General features: G+C 42.2%; 2 protein-coding genes across 6 annotated transcripts in view; both read left to right on the top strand.

Moving 5' to 3' along the window:
- The window catches only part of LAT (linker for activation of T cells), a 237,997-nt gene that overhangs the window by 147,140 nt on the left and 75,670 nt on the right, over nt 1-15,187 (top strand). The gene's annotated exons all lie outside the window — the stretch shown is intronic.
- The window catches only part of XPO6 (exportin 6), a 106,764-nt gene that overhangs the window by 30,600 nt on the left and 60,977 nt on the right, over nt 1-15,187 (top strand). For 2 of the 4 annotated variants that reach the window (XM_004268606.4, XM_033426057.2), the window contains 4 exons: nt 4,265-4,355; nt 7,354-7,466; nt 8,266-8,463; nt 13,491-13,650. In XM_004268606.4, coding sequence (XP_004268654.2) covers nt 4,265-4,355; nt 7,354-7,466; nt 8,266-8,463; nt 13,491-13,650 — 562 coding nt within the window. Of the gene's footprint in view, nt 1-4,264; nt 4,356-7,323; nt 7,467-8,265; nt 8,464-13,490; nt 13,651-15,187 lie in introns of those variants that run through there. The other 2 variants (XM_049699351.1, XM_049699350.1) reach the window with 2 other exon arrangements.

Below are 15,187 nucleotides of genomic sequence, written 5' to 3'. Positions count from 1 at the left end.
TTGTTCATCAGTTAATCAGAGCATTGCTTGAATAGCCTTTGGGAATTGAATTGAAACCTCTCTTCCTACCACACCATGACACTTTTTTTTTTAAATGTCTTTGTCCTTTTATAACTTGAAAGTGCAGTCTGTATGGAATATTCCCATGTATTGATACTTACTTGCCACTAATTTTTTTTATAAATTTATTTTTTATTTTTGGTCTTCTTTGCTGTGCGTGGGCTTTCCCTAGCTGCGGCGAGCGGGGGCTACTCTTTGTTGGGGTGCACGGGCTTCTCATTGCAGTGGCTTCTCTTGTTGTGGAGCATGGGCTCTAGGCACGCGGGCTTCAGTAGGCCACTAATTTCTTAACCCACTGCCGTCTGGATTCTGGCTTCACCACCTGCTTAAAACAGCTAGCAAAGGGTCCAGTGGCCTTCTTGCCAAATGGGGCTAATTCTCCAATATCCTTCAACCATTTGCAGGTCTTGAACATATCCTTTATGTCTTTTATTTTTATTTTTATTTTTTGTGGTACGTGGGCCTCTCACTGCCGTGGCCTCTCCCGTTGCAGAGCACAGGCTCCGGACGCGCAGGCTCAGTGGCCATAGCTCATGGGCCCAGCCGCTCCGTGGCATGTGGGATCTTCCCTGACCGGGGCACGAACCCGTGTCCCCTGTCCCCTGCATCGGCAGGCGGACTCTCAACCACTGCTCCACCAGGGAAGCCCTCCTTTATGTCCTTATAGCTCTGTTCTGATTGTATGATCCTGGAAAAGTCTCACCCTTCTTTTCTTCTCCTCAAGATAGTTTTGTTTTGAAATCCAGTTAGAAAAAAGCGCCACTGGATAATGTTTGGGACAAAGCCCTTAAGCCTGAAGGCATGAATCTCCAGTTTCAAAGTAGGCCTGACCACTTTTGTTGTTTTGCTTTGGTCTGTTTTCATTTGGTATCTGAGACCAAATAAAAATGATAACAGCCATAACTGTGAATTAGATAACCTCGTGGAGTTTACATATCAGTTTTACATGGAGCATTTCATTTGATCCTCTTAACACCCCATGGGGTAGGTATTCCTGTTGCAGTTATCGAAATGATTGAAAATGCAAACAGCATGTTATTTTTTCTTGCTGAGAAACACCTGGTGTGCCACTGGATTATTAGGTTTTAGAGTTTCCTTTTTCGTATAACCATCATTTACAAAATCAGGTGAGACTATCATCCTGTGATTTTTGTGGATACTTTTGTCTTTCCACTTTCTTTGGGAATGTTAGCTAGGGTTGGAGCTGGGAGGGGTGAGGTTGATGGGACTGGGAATGGAGATAGGGTTGGATTCTCTGGGGAGTCAGAGACTTGCTTTCAGCAGGCTTTGATGTATGGCCTGTAATTGTCAAGTTCACAAACTTCTGCCTCAAGAACCCATATGAAATAAACCTTGACAGTTGATTGCTTGAATGTGATAAGCTCAGGTTTTTTCCAGGATCTACTCTAAAATGATTCATTGCAAGAATAAGTTGTGGAGAGACTTACTTCCCTGGCGGTCCAGTGATTAAGACTCCACGCTTCCACTGCAGGGGACCCCGGTTCAATCCCTGGTCAGGGAACTATGTATCCCACATGCTGCGCGTCACGGCCAAAAAAAAAAAAAGAATAAGTTATGGAGCAGGTGTGACTTGAAGATGTATCATTAGTGTTCAGGAACCTATTTTAGCTCCAGAAAAACTATAGATTTATTTTGACTAAATAGCTGATTTTGGTTCGAGAAATATGTCTTGATTTATGTTTATTTCTTTGCCAATAAGTTACTTTAACATAGGAGATTTTCCTTTGATTCTTTTAAATCTTCCCTCAAACATTTTTAAAAATTGTTTTTTCAAATGAAATGGTACACCAAGTTGATTAATGAAGCAGACCGAAGCATTTTTTTATTTATACAAATTCATTTTGAAATATGAATTTATAACACTTAGCAAATCTGTCACTGAGAACAGTGAGGCTGTTTTTTTTTTTTTTTTTCAGTGAGGCTGTTTTGATCAACACAAAAACTTGAAACAGGTTAAAGAGGATTGCAGTCCTATTTTTGTTCCACATTCCGGTTATTTCTGCATTAAAAAGCTTAACTTGCAATCCAAGGGTATTTTTTAGTTGAACTGATATATTGGTTTGAAAAAAGAGCAGAGGGCTAATATTTATCATAAAATTCAGACCAGAAAGTCCCTCATGACTTCCCTGGTGGTGCAGTGGTTAAGAATCCGCCTGTCAATGCAGGGGACATGGGTTCGAGCCCTGGTCCGAGAAGATCCCACATGCCGCAGAGTAACTAAGCCCGTGCACCACAACTACTGAGCCTGCGCTCCAGAGCCCGTGAGCCACAACTGCTGAGCCCACGTGCCACAACTACTGAAGCCCATGCACCACGTGCCACACCTACTGAAGCCTGTGCTCCACAACAAGAGAAGCCACTGCAATGAGAAGGCCGCGCATTGCAACGAAGAGTAGCCCCGCTCGCCTCAACTAGAGAAAGCCCACGTGCAGCAACAAAGCCCCAATGCAGCCAAAATAAATAATTAATTAAAAAAAAAAAGAGTAGACCCCACTCACTGCAACTAGAGAAAGCCCGCGCACAGCAATGAAGACCCAACGCAGCCAAAAATAAATAAAAGTAAATAAGTAAATAAAAAAGTCCCTCAAACTCACAAGTGCTAGAACTATTAAACAATAATTCATCACTCAACATGTCAGAGTTCAGCTGTCATTGCACAGCTGTCACCATGACTGCAGCATGGGAGCGACAGCCGTGCCTGGCACTGCTTGAACGTGGCCCCCCGTGTGCTGTCTAGTGTGCTAACATGTGCTGGTTGATGTAGGTGGGCTGGTGCAAGCCTGATTCAGCCTCTGTAATTAGTGCCAGTCCCAAGAAGTGCTCGTTGATCCACAGAAATGGCCCAAGTTCCTCAGTGTCCTCAAAAGCCCATTACCAAGTGGAGGCCCCTGGTAATATTACAGCTTGATACGTGATACATTTGAGTGTGGGCTTATTTTATTTATTTATTTTTAAAATAAATTTATTTTCGGCTGCATTGGGTCTTTGTTGCAGCGCACGGGCTCTAGGCGTGTGGGCTTCAGTAGTTGTGGCACATGGGCTCTAGAGCGCAGGCTCAGAAGTGTGGTGCACGGGCTTAGTTGCTCCACAGCATGTGAGATCTGCCCGGACCAGGGATTGAACCCGTGTCCCCTGCATTGGCAGGCGGATTCTTAACCACTGTACCACCAGCGAAGTCCCTGTGAGCTTGTTTCAAAATACAGTTTTAATAGTCAGCTCTCACTCTAGGGGCAGTGGAGAGGATATAGGGAAGGTGGGTGGGAAGAAGGAAATTAGGAGATGATTAAGAAATCAAAACTGCTGTTGGCTTCTGATCATGTCTAGGTAATTATTGCCAGTGAGGATTCGAGAGGGGCCTGCGAACGCTCACCTTGTTGCAGACTGGTTATGTGAAGGAGTGTTGACTCAAGTTCATTGCTGCACCTGATGTCCCCTCCTTCAGTGAGAGAAGAGGAAGTGGGTTTGGGGCTCCGTATGGAAAAGGGAGAGGATGAGCCTTAGGGGGCTTAGGGTCCCTCTCCTCTTATTCTCCGCCTGAGTGGTTCTGCTGAGAGTCTGGCTCTCTGTGGGCCTGAGCGTGGGAGGTACTGTCTCATTTTGAGTCCTTGCTCTGCTTGGCTCTTAGCTGCACCTTAATCTCTGTTGACTGCTCATGTGAGATTGAGAGTTGAGTGGATGTTTGGCTCCTGAAGTCCCTTCAGAAAGCCCCAGGAATCCATGCAGCAGTTTGACTACAGTTGCTCTGAATTAGAATATGGCTAACTATTCAGACATGGGGCAAATAACGTTGACGGATAGTCTATAGGGCACCCTAACCTTTCTGAATCTCTTCATTCTGCCTATTCAGTCAGAGCCAGGGGCTGTTAATTTGCTTTCAGTATGTTTCAAGAATTAAATTTTAAATTATTTGCTCTCTTTTCCTTAGCATAAATAATTGAAAATCGATAGCACGGTAGCATGAATTTATAGAGTATACTAAAACTTTGGGTTTTGAGTCAGCTGGGAAATTCCTTGCAGTTTTTCTGGCTTATATCATGTATTTGAAGAATGTTGAACCAAGATGTTTTGAGGAAGTAAATTACTATGGCTGTTGAATGTGACCTGGAAGGAACTGAGGAACAGTAGAACTGAAAATACAGCTACTGATTTTTTTTGTTTGTTTTTTTTCAAATTTCTTTGTTAGGCATCTGAAGAAGCCTCTCTCAGGGCACTGGAAAGTCTGATGACAGAGTTTTTCCACGACTGTACAACCAATGAAAGAAAACGTGAGATAGGTAAGTGAAATGTTGAGTAGTAAAGAGTCGTTTATAACGAAAAGGCCCCAATGGGGAGGAAGGAGTTGGTAGCCTTGATGTTGGCAGCCTGGTCAAGCCTGCATGTTTCCCCTTGAATTCTGGCTCCTTTTGCTCCAGTCCTGCTGGTTGGTGGCTGGTGAGGTCTACAAACCTAGCTGCAAGGGCTGTAGTCGGTAGAGCCCACTATAATCCATAGTGATGGATTTTCTTTCCTTTGGCCATGTGTGGAAACCCCTACCCCTGCTTTGCTCTTAATTTTAGCAATGTTAAACTTTTATAAGATGTCTGTGACTTAATTTAAAGAAAAAACTCGTGAAAGCATTAAAACAAACATGTTTTTGGTGTGTAGAGGTCTATCCTGAACCTCATCTAGTGCCCAGAGATCCTTTAACGGGTGTATCCTTTGGGGCCTTCTTGCTTTTTCCTTATTGCCACTGTTATCGCTCTCATTCTGCAAGTTTTGTTGAATAAAGGCTTCAAACAACAGAGAGATGTAGGTGTAATTTCAGGTCTTCTGGGAACCTTGGCACCTTCTAGAACCTCTTTTTGAATTTTATACTCACTGACATGCACAATATTCATTAAAGCATACTGTAACCTAGAAGGTTTATTTAAGTTGTGAGATCTCTGCTTCAGGGACATGCTGCGCTGAAGTCCTAGAGTAATCTTTTTCTCTCTCTGAGTCCTCACTTAAGCCCTGAACTTGACGATGAAAAATGTTTTTCTTGATCCAGACCTCGAGGCTTTCCCCTGTGTGTCTGGCTGCTCTGTACTGACCTTCATTGCTTTCACTTCCTTGGAGGCTTTTTTCTGTGTCTCCGGGTCTCTGCAGAGCCATTTCTCTGTCGCACGTGGCTTCTCTAAGTCATGTTAGCCAGCTCAGTGTTATGGCTGACTTCTGCCCTTGGGCCAAAGCTTGATTAGCGTTTGGATTTTCAGGTGGCTAGTAGACCTTTGGCTGCAGCCCATTTTCCCTTGCATCCTTTGAGTATCACATTAGCTCCCAGTGGATGTAGCTTCTTATCTCTTAATTTTAAATGTGGTGGTCTCTTGTGGGCCTGCCCTGTATATGCCTTCTTTTCTGAGGGACTGTGCTGTAGGGAACCAGAGAGTTTATAAACAGGGGATACTGATGGAAGCTGAGCCCAGTAGATGATCAGGCATCTGGCTTAGAAGATCCCCTCTGCTTGCTTCCCTAGGTTCTCTCTTATTACTCAGTTGGGCTGACCCACCTCTTGCCCCCAGAGTGAGCCTCTTGTTACTTTTATGCTACCAAAGTACCTCATAGTAAAAGTATCAGTGGTGATTTTTACCAAAGGAGGTGAAGGATCTTTCCCTTATATCTAATTTCTCCATAGTCCTGTTTTAAGCTTATAATTGATATGCTTTTTGTTTTTCTCTTTAAGTTTTGGATTGCAAAGCTAATGTTGTTCACCTCAGTGTTCATGAATTAAAAGTGGAAGCTTTTTAACATATTTTTATTCTAATCTGATTTTTTAAATAGTTTTAAATAACCAGATGCTACAGAAGTCTAATTTAAATGCCGGCTAAGGAGAATCCGGAGGTTTGGTAGTAGGCGTGTCTTAGTTCTTTTTGTACCTAGTCTCCATAGCTTTATTTGAGTGTGTGGGCTGGAACCACTTCTTGCTTCTTTTTTGATGTCTTAGGATAAACTAAAGTCTTTCCTAGCTAGGTGGGAGAAAGGAGGGAGACCTTTTATTATAGGGGCTCCACCCATCCTCCACCAAAAGTGCTCTAGAGATAGAGCTGTTAGCAGGGAGCCTCAAGAGACAGTCTGGTCATTTTTAAAAGTGGAGAAGGCTGAAGCATCAAAGAGGAGCAGTGATTTGCTTGGGATCAGACTCAGTGAATTAGTGGCAAAGTCTAGAACAGAGTCCAGCGTTCCTCATTTCCAGCCAGAGATCACTCTCTGGTTGGACTTCACCTCTGGGAGTCATAGAAACTTTTGCTTAATTATAAGAACACATCATCAGCTTCCTTTATGGGATTTATAATGAGACTGCCTTGGTGCACTTAGCCTGCGTTGTAGGGCACTGGCAGAGTGGTGACTTTAGGGTTAGAATGGGCTGCAGTGCTTGCTGCTTTTCCAAGGGCTTCCTAGAATCTCTCAGGGTTGTTGCCTTTGTATTTTTACCCACTCTGTGTTATATTTTATGACCAGCGCAGCAGGTCAAGGTGACTAAGGGGCAGCATGTCCAGAAACACGGTGATAGACTCTTAATGCTTGCTGTTTGTCCAGCAGCCTCAGGAGGAAGAAAACCACTTCTAACTGATTTGAGGTGCCCAGGGTGGTTCCTGGCAACTCCCATGACTGCCGCTCTTGTTTGCCGACTCCTGGGTGATATTTTAAAATAAAACCAACTCAGATGAAGGGAGTTAGCCATCTTGAATTCTCTTGCATTTTTTCCAATCCTGCATTTATAAGATTAGTCTTAATTTTTTCTTTTCCTGCTTTTCTGGCCATCATTTTGTGTGTGTGTGTGTGTGTGTGTGTGTGTGTGGGTGTGTGTGTGTGTGTATAAGTGTGTAAGAACAGTGTTGAGTGAGTGGTGAGGAGATAACATATAGCTGTACCCCAGAGGAAGTAAGTTACCGGTTGGCCATCATTTGTAAGGTAAAAATGATACTCTTCTATCTGTCTGTCTACACATTAGATTAAGAATTTCAGCAGTGAAAGTTTCTCTACCTAAAATAGTGCCCATAAAAAAAAAAGGTGTCCGTAGCTAGGTTATTGTTATTTGGGTGTCAGCGTTCATGGTCACCTCAGAGTCAGAAAAATATTGTATGCTTTGTCCTTTCTATCTTGAAGAATCAGCTGGATTTTGTAGTTGGTTTTGATGTCATTACATTATGTAGAAGAGGTGTGTTTTAAAAAAAAAAAATAGTAAAACAGCCAGCCTTGTATTAATTTTGTGTATTTTCATAGCCTTCTCTTGTTGCTATTTAACTTTTCCAGAGGAACTTCTTAATAACTTTGCTCAGCAAATAGGAGCCTGGAGATTCTGCCTGTATTTTCTCTCCAGCACTAGGAATGACTATGTAATGATGTACAGTTTAACGGTTTTTGAGGTAAGTTGTCAGATACTTTTATACTATTCTGAAGAGTATTTCTTAGTCACATTGCCTTGTTATTGGCACTAGACTTTAGTTTTGATGTGTACATGGCTGGGAAATAGTGGTAACCCATCTCAGGGGCTTCTTCCCCATATACTGCCTTTGTCAAGATGTCAGGTTTTCCAGGGCACCTTTCCATCTTCAGCACCAAAAGGTAAGATAGGTGAGGTCGGGAGGTCGTTTGTGGTAACATGTAACTTTTCCTTCCATGTTATCATTTAAAAGAGAAAGATGATTAAAGAAAAACAGTTGGGAGGAGGGATGATACCCATTAAAAATCTTCATTTATTTCAACTCTCTTCCAATCATTGCCTTCCTGTGCACACTTTTTTTCAAAAAACCTAATTATAATCATATTGCTCATTTCATTTTGCATTCTGTTTTTTCCTCCCCACTTAACCTTTATATTATATTTCTATAAGTGGTTGTACCATTATTCACCAAGCCATTCTCTTATTCTTACATTAAAGTTGTTTCTGTCATTATTCTTTGGTGGAGACAATGGTGTTATAGAAAGTTTTTGCACCTACACCTTTTTGTTTCTGTTAAATTATGTAGCTGTTAAATTATGTTCCTAGGAATGGGATTATTGTATCATAAAATTTGAATATTTTATTATTCTCATTGCCAAATTGCTCCAAACCTTTGTTTAAAAGCAGAGTTTCTTGTTTGAGGGAGATAGCTACTGTTGGATGAAAACCAGTTTGTTTTGTGTATAGATTGTTAACTTACAAGATGTATACTTGTTTTTCAGAATCTGATCAATAAAATGTGGCTTGGGGTCCCATCTCAGGATAAGATGGAAATCCGTAGCTGCCTGCCCAAACTCCTCTTGGCTCACCACAAAACCTTACCTTACTTCATCCGGAACAAGCTCTGCAAAGTGATTGTTGACATTGGCCGTCAAGATTGGCCCATGTTCTACCATGACTTTTTTACTAACATTTTACAGGTAAGGAGATAACCTATGGAAACTTTGTCTTGTAAGTAATTTGTTTGAAGAAGTGATTATTTTCTTCTCTTGAAGAGGATTTTTAAGATGAGCATTTTGGAACTGCAGTGGTGAGGTCATTTTGGGGTGGATTATCTCATTCACTTAACCTTGTGTTCCTGAGACGTGTTGTACCTTGGTGCAGTGGAGAAGGTGGGGGATGGGAACCCCAATCACTTTGTTAACTTCTTGTGAAATTTTGTCCAGCAAGTATTTGAAAGCCTGTTAGGTACCGTGCCAGGTGTTGGGTGCCAGGATGAGGCCTTTGATAGTTATAGTTTAGTGGGGAGAAAGCGATGGAAATAATAATTACCCAACAATATGTTAATGACTGTAGCGAAGTATTGTGCCAAGTGCAGTGAGGACACGGCATTTAGACTCAAGGAGCTGAGGTGTTTTCAGTGTTGCTGGTGATGAGATGTGAGGTGGTGGCTTGAGTGGTAGAGTGAGAGGCTAGGCTGATGGACAGGGCCAGAGCAGGGAGGGCTTTGCGTTTGCAGGGGGCATCAGTGTTTAATTCATAGTCCTTACTCGAGAACTAATGAAAAGTTTGGAGAATGGAGACAACGTGGCCACATGTTTATGTTGGAGTGACGACTTCGGCAGCAGTTTGGAGTCTGGATTGCAGAGGGGTGAGGCCGGAGCGAAGGAGGCCTGGAAGGCTGCTGCTGGAGAAGTCTGAGTGAGCCCAGGGGCCTGAGCCAAGCCGGGGCTTACCTGCTGGACAGCAGCGAGGCACGGAGGAGGCTTTGGGCAGGGACTAGGCTGTAGGGAGGAGGGAAGGAGGAAGCTAGAATGCCTTCCAAGTTCCTGGCTCAGATGGCAGATTTTCTAGGCCATCTGAGGAAATGGGGTTGGGTAGAAGATGGTGAATTCAGTTTGGCAGAAAATGCATTTAAGATTTGCGTGTTCCTTCTGTGCACGTCTGGTGAGACATTAGGAAATGTGGATCTGGGGTTCAGGATTTGGAAGTCATCAGGGAATAGGGGGGACCTAAAAGCCAAGAGGGCGATGCTTTTGTTCATTTGATTCCTGTGATAAAGTTGGAAATGTTTATATTATCGAGGCAGTCTGGGTATGTAGGAAATGGGTATTATGTACAGATTATAGAAATAAAATTCTTTGAAAATTGGTTATAGTCTTAGTGACGGCAGAATCTTCCAGAACAATACCCTTTTCTAATGTTCTGCTTGCTCTCCCTGCAAACCGTTTGAATGATGCAGCAATTTAAAAAATTCAGCATCCATATTGCTTCTTTTGGATCACCTCTCAAGGTGGCACAGAAGTTCTTCCTTCAATATTATTTTGTTTTGTATGGTGATTCATTTATCTAGAGATTTATTGAATTGTTATTGTACAGGAGATTCATGCATTTATTCCATAAACTATTTGTTGAATACCAGCCATGTACTAATAACTAGGTACGTTGGGGGATATAGTAATGAACAAATAGCTGCCTTCATGGAGCTTATAATACCAAGGGGGAGGCATCAGTAAACAATAAACAAATTCTTTCAGGTAGGTATAAGTATTGTGAGAAAACTAAATCTAGGGTGAGGAGGAGTGAATATCAGAGGTGTTATTTAGATGGGACGATCATGGAAGCCTTTTCTGAGAAGCAGACTCTTGAGCAGAAACTGAGTGGAAGTGATGGAGTGAGCCATGTGGGCTTCCAGGGGAACAGTGTTGTAGGCAAAGGGAATAACAGTGGAAAGAACCCGAGGAATGGCAAGGAGGTGGGGAGCCTGCAGTGGTGGGTTAGGAGGCCAGAGGCTTTGCTGGCTCTCTCTGACACGCTTCCTTTCACTCCAAGTTGAAAAGCAGTTGTGGTAAGTCTCCATGGCTCTCTGAGAGGGAGCGAGGAAGTCCATGGAGATGGAAAGAACCAGGAAGGTGGGGGGGTCTGAGTGGATTCCATCCTGGGTTGGTCAGTGGTGTGTCTTGTGTGAAGCAGCAGTGGAATGTGAGCCAGACAGAGAGCTGAGTCTTGTCGGCAACAGTGAGGAGAAGCCATGTTTTCGCCCAGCTGGGATCATTTCCTTCGGTGAAAAGCAGACATTTCTTGTCTGCCCATCAAGTATGATTAATGATGATAAATGAGAATTTGGAAGAGCATTTTTAGGTGAGGTGCTCATGGAGATTTCAGAAGGGTAGCTGTCTTCCTCTCTTGCCCACCACCTCCCGCTTTCCACCCTTCAGAAATGACTCCTTTCACCCCATGCAGCCTTCATGACTTTGAAACACCCCGTAGTGGAAGGGGCACTGGACTGGGAGGCAGTGGGTTTGGGGTCTGTGTCCATTTTTGTCACAGATCACCTTGATTTTAGTAACTCCTATGTGAGCCTCCATTTCCTTCTGTGTACAACGAGAGGATTGGACTAAGTGATCTTTAAAATTCTTTCCAGTTGTATTATTCCCCGCTTCTTATTCATGCATGAGAACCAGTCAGTGGTATGAAAGCCATGTCAAGAATGATTGGTGCTAAATTGCTGACATTTCTGATAATGATAATAAAATCTTTTCTTTAGGCATTGGTAAACAAGACCAAACTGGTTCTGGAATCAACTTCACAATTATATGATCTGTTGATTAAACCATCTGAAAGGTTTTTTTTGGCTTAGTTCCATTATGGCCTGCGGTCTGGGGTGCATAGCCTTTTTTTTTTTTTAATTCTGTAACATTTGGCCTGGGGCATCTGTGCAGTTTATGCCATAATTATGATGACTGTCATACCAGGCAAAGAGGAGTTGATTTGGGGCCCCAGAAAGATACCTACAATTCTGTGTGTTGGTATAGCCTTTCTAGGCCACTGGAGAAGGAATCATTGAAGTGAGAACCGACCCCTGTCCTCCCCACCTCCCCCAGCCGCCTGCACTAGCACATACATCACACCTTTCTAGAGTCTGTTCTTCAGAGTCCTGGAATCTGCTGAGCTGGACTTCTGGTCACATTGTGCCTGGGGCCAGATACTTAAGGGGCAAGCATCGAAAAGAAGCATAGAAAGAATTTTGATGTTTCTTCTCTGATTGGCTGGTATGATAAAAATTTCTGAAGCTAACACTAAGCACCTGAAATTGATTTGCAACCTGAAGGTGCTTATTCTGTATTAAAATAAATTGCAGAGATTACCTATGTCATGAGCTTTAATTATGTATGTGAAGATGGTGAAAGGAAACACTCTTTTAATAAAAAGCTTTCTGGAAACAAAGCTAGTGAGAAGGAAAATTACACATTTTATCAGGCTGTTCTTTCAAGTAAAGAATAATTTTCAGCCAGCTTCTTGTCTGACTCTTCCCTTCTCCCAAATGATGAGAGAAAGGAGGACCTTTAAGATACATTTTCCATACTCTAGGGATTTTTTATTTCTGGAGAGCACAGAAGCATTTCATATGTACAGGAAAGTATTGCCCAGTGGACTGTTTGGTAATGAGTCATTCCCAGCTGAGAGAGTAAGAATGAGGTCTTGGGGGAAAATAGAGACAAAAGGGGTGGAAGAGAAAGAAGGAAATGAAAGGGGAGAAGTAATAGAAATCTTTTAAAATACAGATTGATAATCCAAAGGTGTCTGAGTGAAAAGGGATGCTTATAAAGTTCTATTCACGTTATCATGTAAAGAAAAATTGTTAGAGGAGGGATTTCCTGTTTCTCCCCTACTGCATTATCTGAATTTTAAGTCGATGTTAGAAATAGCCCGAACTTGTAGCAAATGAAGAGAAAACTTGTGGAGGATGTACTTGAAGTGTTAGCTGATTTAATAGAGAGCATTTTCAACACACTATTGCTTGCTGCTGAGGGCAGTTGAATTTCTCTTTAAGTTCTCAATATTGAGTCCTGCTCTTCGGGGATGCGCTTTTCCTTGGTCTGCAATGGGAACCGTTGTTTTCAAGGACAGGAAAGTGCCCTGTGTTTTTTGAAGTGGAGAATATCCTTTCTATCTGGGTGTAGTTCCTGACCTCCTCTTCCCTAAGGCTTATATTTTATAGATTGAGTAAATAAAAAACTTATTTTTATCAGGGAATGAACTACATTTAAAGTTAACTATGATTAAAGAAAATGGTCAAGTTTTTCAATTTGTTTGCTCTTTCATAGATTGTAGCATATAACCCAGTAGGATTTTAATGGTACCTTGATTACTTTTACCGTTTCTGGAAACTAAAAAATAAATGCTTTGAATATATTGAAATTGATAAGAAAGGTATAAGTAGTGTTATGCTGTTGAAAGTGTACCTTTTTTTGTCTCTTGTTTAAGGAAACTTTCCTATGGCATAGTGGATATTGCAGGTGATAGAAAAAGTACCTTAATTTGCTACGTAGGTATTTGCAAAGTCCACCGTATCAGTATCATAGTTTAATGACGTGTATGTGTGTTTCTGCTCTGCCACATGTTTAATCTTGAACTCTTATGAAGCATTCAAAGCTTGGAACTGTAAACTTGATTTAACACCTGAATGTTGGAAAGATATCACAAATTGGTTTACACATACCTTAATCACTAATATAGTAACCTGGGCAGAGTAACCAAGGCTCTGTTGGGAGTATGGACATGTATAAAAATTGTCATGTTAGGTGTAAAAGAGCATTGCTTTCTTGTTGTTTTTAAGTTCATGGTGTTGTTTAGAATTCTGTCTTTAAAATAAGATGAGAATATATTTTGAATGGTTAAAAAGGTACATAAGTGTACTCAGTCATTTTTCTAAAGGTTTGATTTATGTAGCCTGTTCATGTAAGATTAAACACACAGAGGTACAGTTGACATTCTGTATCCACAGGATTTGAACCCTCCTGTATGAGGGCTGACCACACGACACCATTGAATATAAGGGACTTGAGCATCCTTGGATTTTGGTATCCACGGGGGTCCTGGGAACACCCCCCCCCCCCCACGGATACCGAGGGACGACTGTACTTCATAGGTTCACCATTTGTCAGTCTTCTTTGTACCTTAATTAGCCAGGCACTCTGCTCAGAAACTTACTTTTTCCTGGCAGTTGATCCAGTCCCCTGTGACAACTCCCCTCGGGCTGATCATGTTGAAGACAACTTCAGAAGAGCTGGCTTGTCCCCGTGAGGACCTCAGCGTGGCTCGGAAGGAGGAGTTGCGAAAGCTGCTGCTGGAACAGGTGCAGACAGTGCTTGGGCTACTGACAGGTGAGCAGCTGGGTGGCACCAGAAGGCAGAGGCCTGCCTGCAGATGCCCGGAGTGCAGGCCCTGGCACTCAGAATTTTTGAGCAGTTGCCTTAGCTGTTACTGAGACCGAACATAAAAACACAAAGAATGTGGTGCCGTATTCCCAGCACCTAGCCCAGTATCTAGCACACGGTAGGGTCTCAAAAAATGCTTGTAATTTATTTTCCTTTTAAAGTCTTTATTTTGTCGTCACTATAGCCATGATTAATGTGGTATAGACAGGGTCATAGGAATGTGATTGAAATGCTGATTACTGCATTCTGAGTAAGGTGGGTGGCAGGCACTTTATTTAAGATGATTTGAATTTAAATCAGGAGAAGTTGGAGGAGGAGGAGGAAGATGTGAACATTTCGAATTCTGAGTAAGGAAGTGAGACCAGGTGTGGAGTCAGCACCCTGTGCGCCAGGTTGTAGTTGTATATAGCGTTTGCTTCGTCATCTGGTCTGTTGTGTTAGAGCCTCGTGACTATGAGTGAAGAGTAAGAATAAACAGAAAGCAAACTGCAGAATGAGACAGGAGGGTAGGAAGAGAACGGAGCCCCTGTGTCTCGAGGGAGACAGGGCAAGGGCCGTGCCCGCTGTGCTGTCAGTGGAGCTGCTGGTTCTGGGCGGTGTTGGGCCACAAGGCTGAGCCGCGCGCTGGAGGGAATGTTGTAGGGACCAGAAGGGTTTCTGTCTCCAGCTCTTCTACTCAGGCTGCTTCTTGGATATCTAGGGACTTTTTTTTTTTTTTTTTCCTGCGTGTGTTACAAAAGCAGTCGTCATGAGGTGGGCACTTAAAATCGGTTATAAGAGTGTTTTGATTAAAAGTAAACTTGTCATTTACCACCCCCCCATCCTCCCCCAAATCCCTAGGGGAAACCCAAACCTCAGAGCATTTATTCATTCAAAGCATATTCATTGACATTCACAATTAGATGTTAAATTTCTGGAGTTAGGGACCATGTCTGATATCTCTGTGTCCTACTTTTGCAGACACTAAAATTTTTTGAATTGAGATATAATTCACATATCATAAAATCTACCATTTTAAAGTGTAGCAGCTCAGTGGTTTTTAATATAGTCACAAGGTTGTGCTACTATCACATTGTCTAATTCCAGAACATTTTCATCACCCCAACCTCTGGCAACCGTTAGTGTATTATCTGTCTCTGGTTTTTCCTATTTGGACTTTTCATAAAAATAGAATCATAGAATATGTGACCTTTTGTGTCTAGCTTCTTTTACTTAACATGATATTTTCAGTGTTTTCCATGTTATAATATTAAATATTTTGAGAACAGAATATTTTTAAAAGCTTTTATGATCATCTTATATACCAGGTTCTGTAAGGAGATATAAAGAGGAATAAAACATAATCCCTGCCCTCTAGTAAGGCATACTCTAGTACGGGAGAAAGACAATGTGTTAAGAGTTATGGTAGAGGTATGTTTTATGTGCAGGCAAAACTGAGCAGGGAAAACTTCCTGGAGGAGGTGACAGCTGAGTGGAATTCTGA

Source organism: Orcinus orca, chromosome 16 (genome assembly GCF_937001465.1).
Source record: "Orcinus orca chromosome 16, mOrcOrc1.1, whole genome shotgun sequence".
NCBI classification, from domain to species: domain Eukaryota; kingdom Metazoa; phylum Chordata; class Mammalia; order Artiodactyla; family Delphinidae; genus Orcinus; species Orcinus orca.
This window is presented reverse-complemented; position numbering and strand designations above follow the sequence as displayed.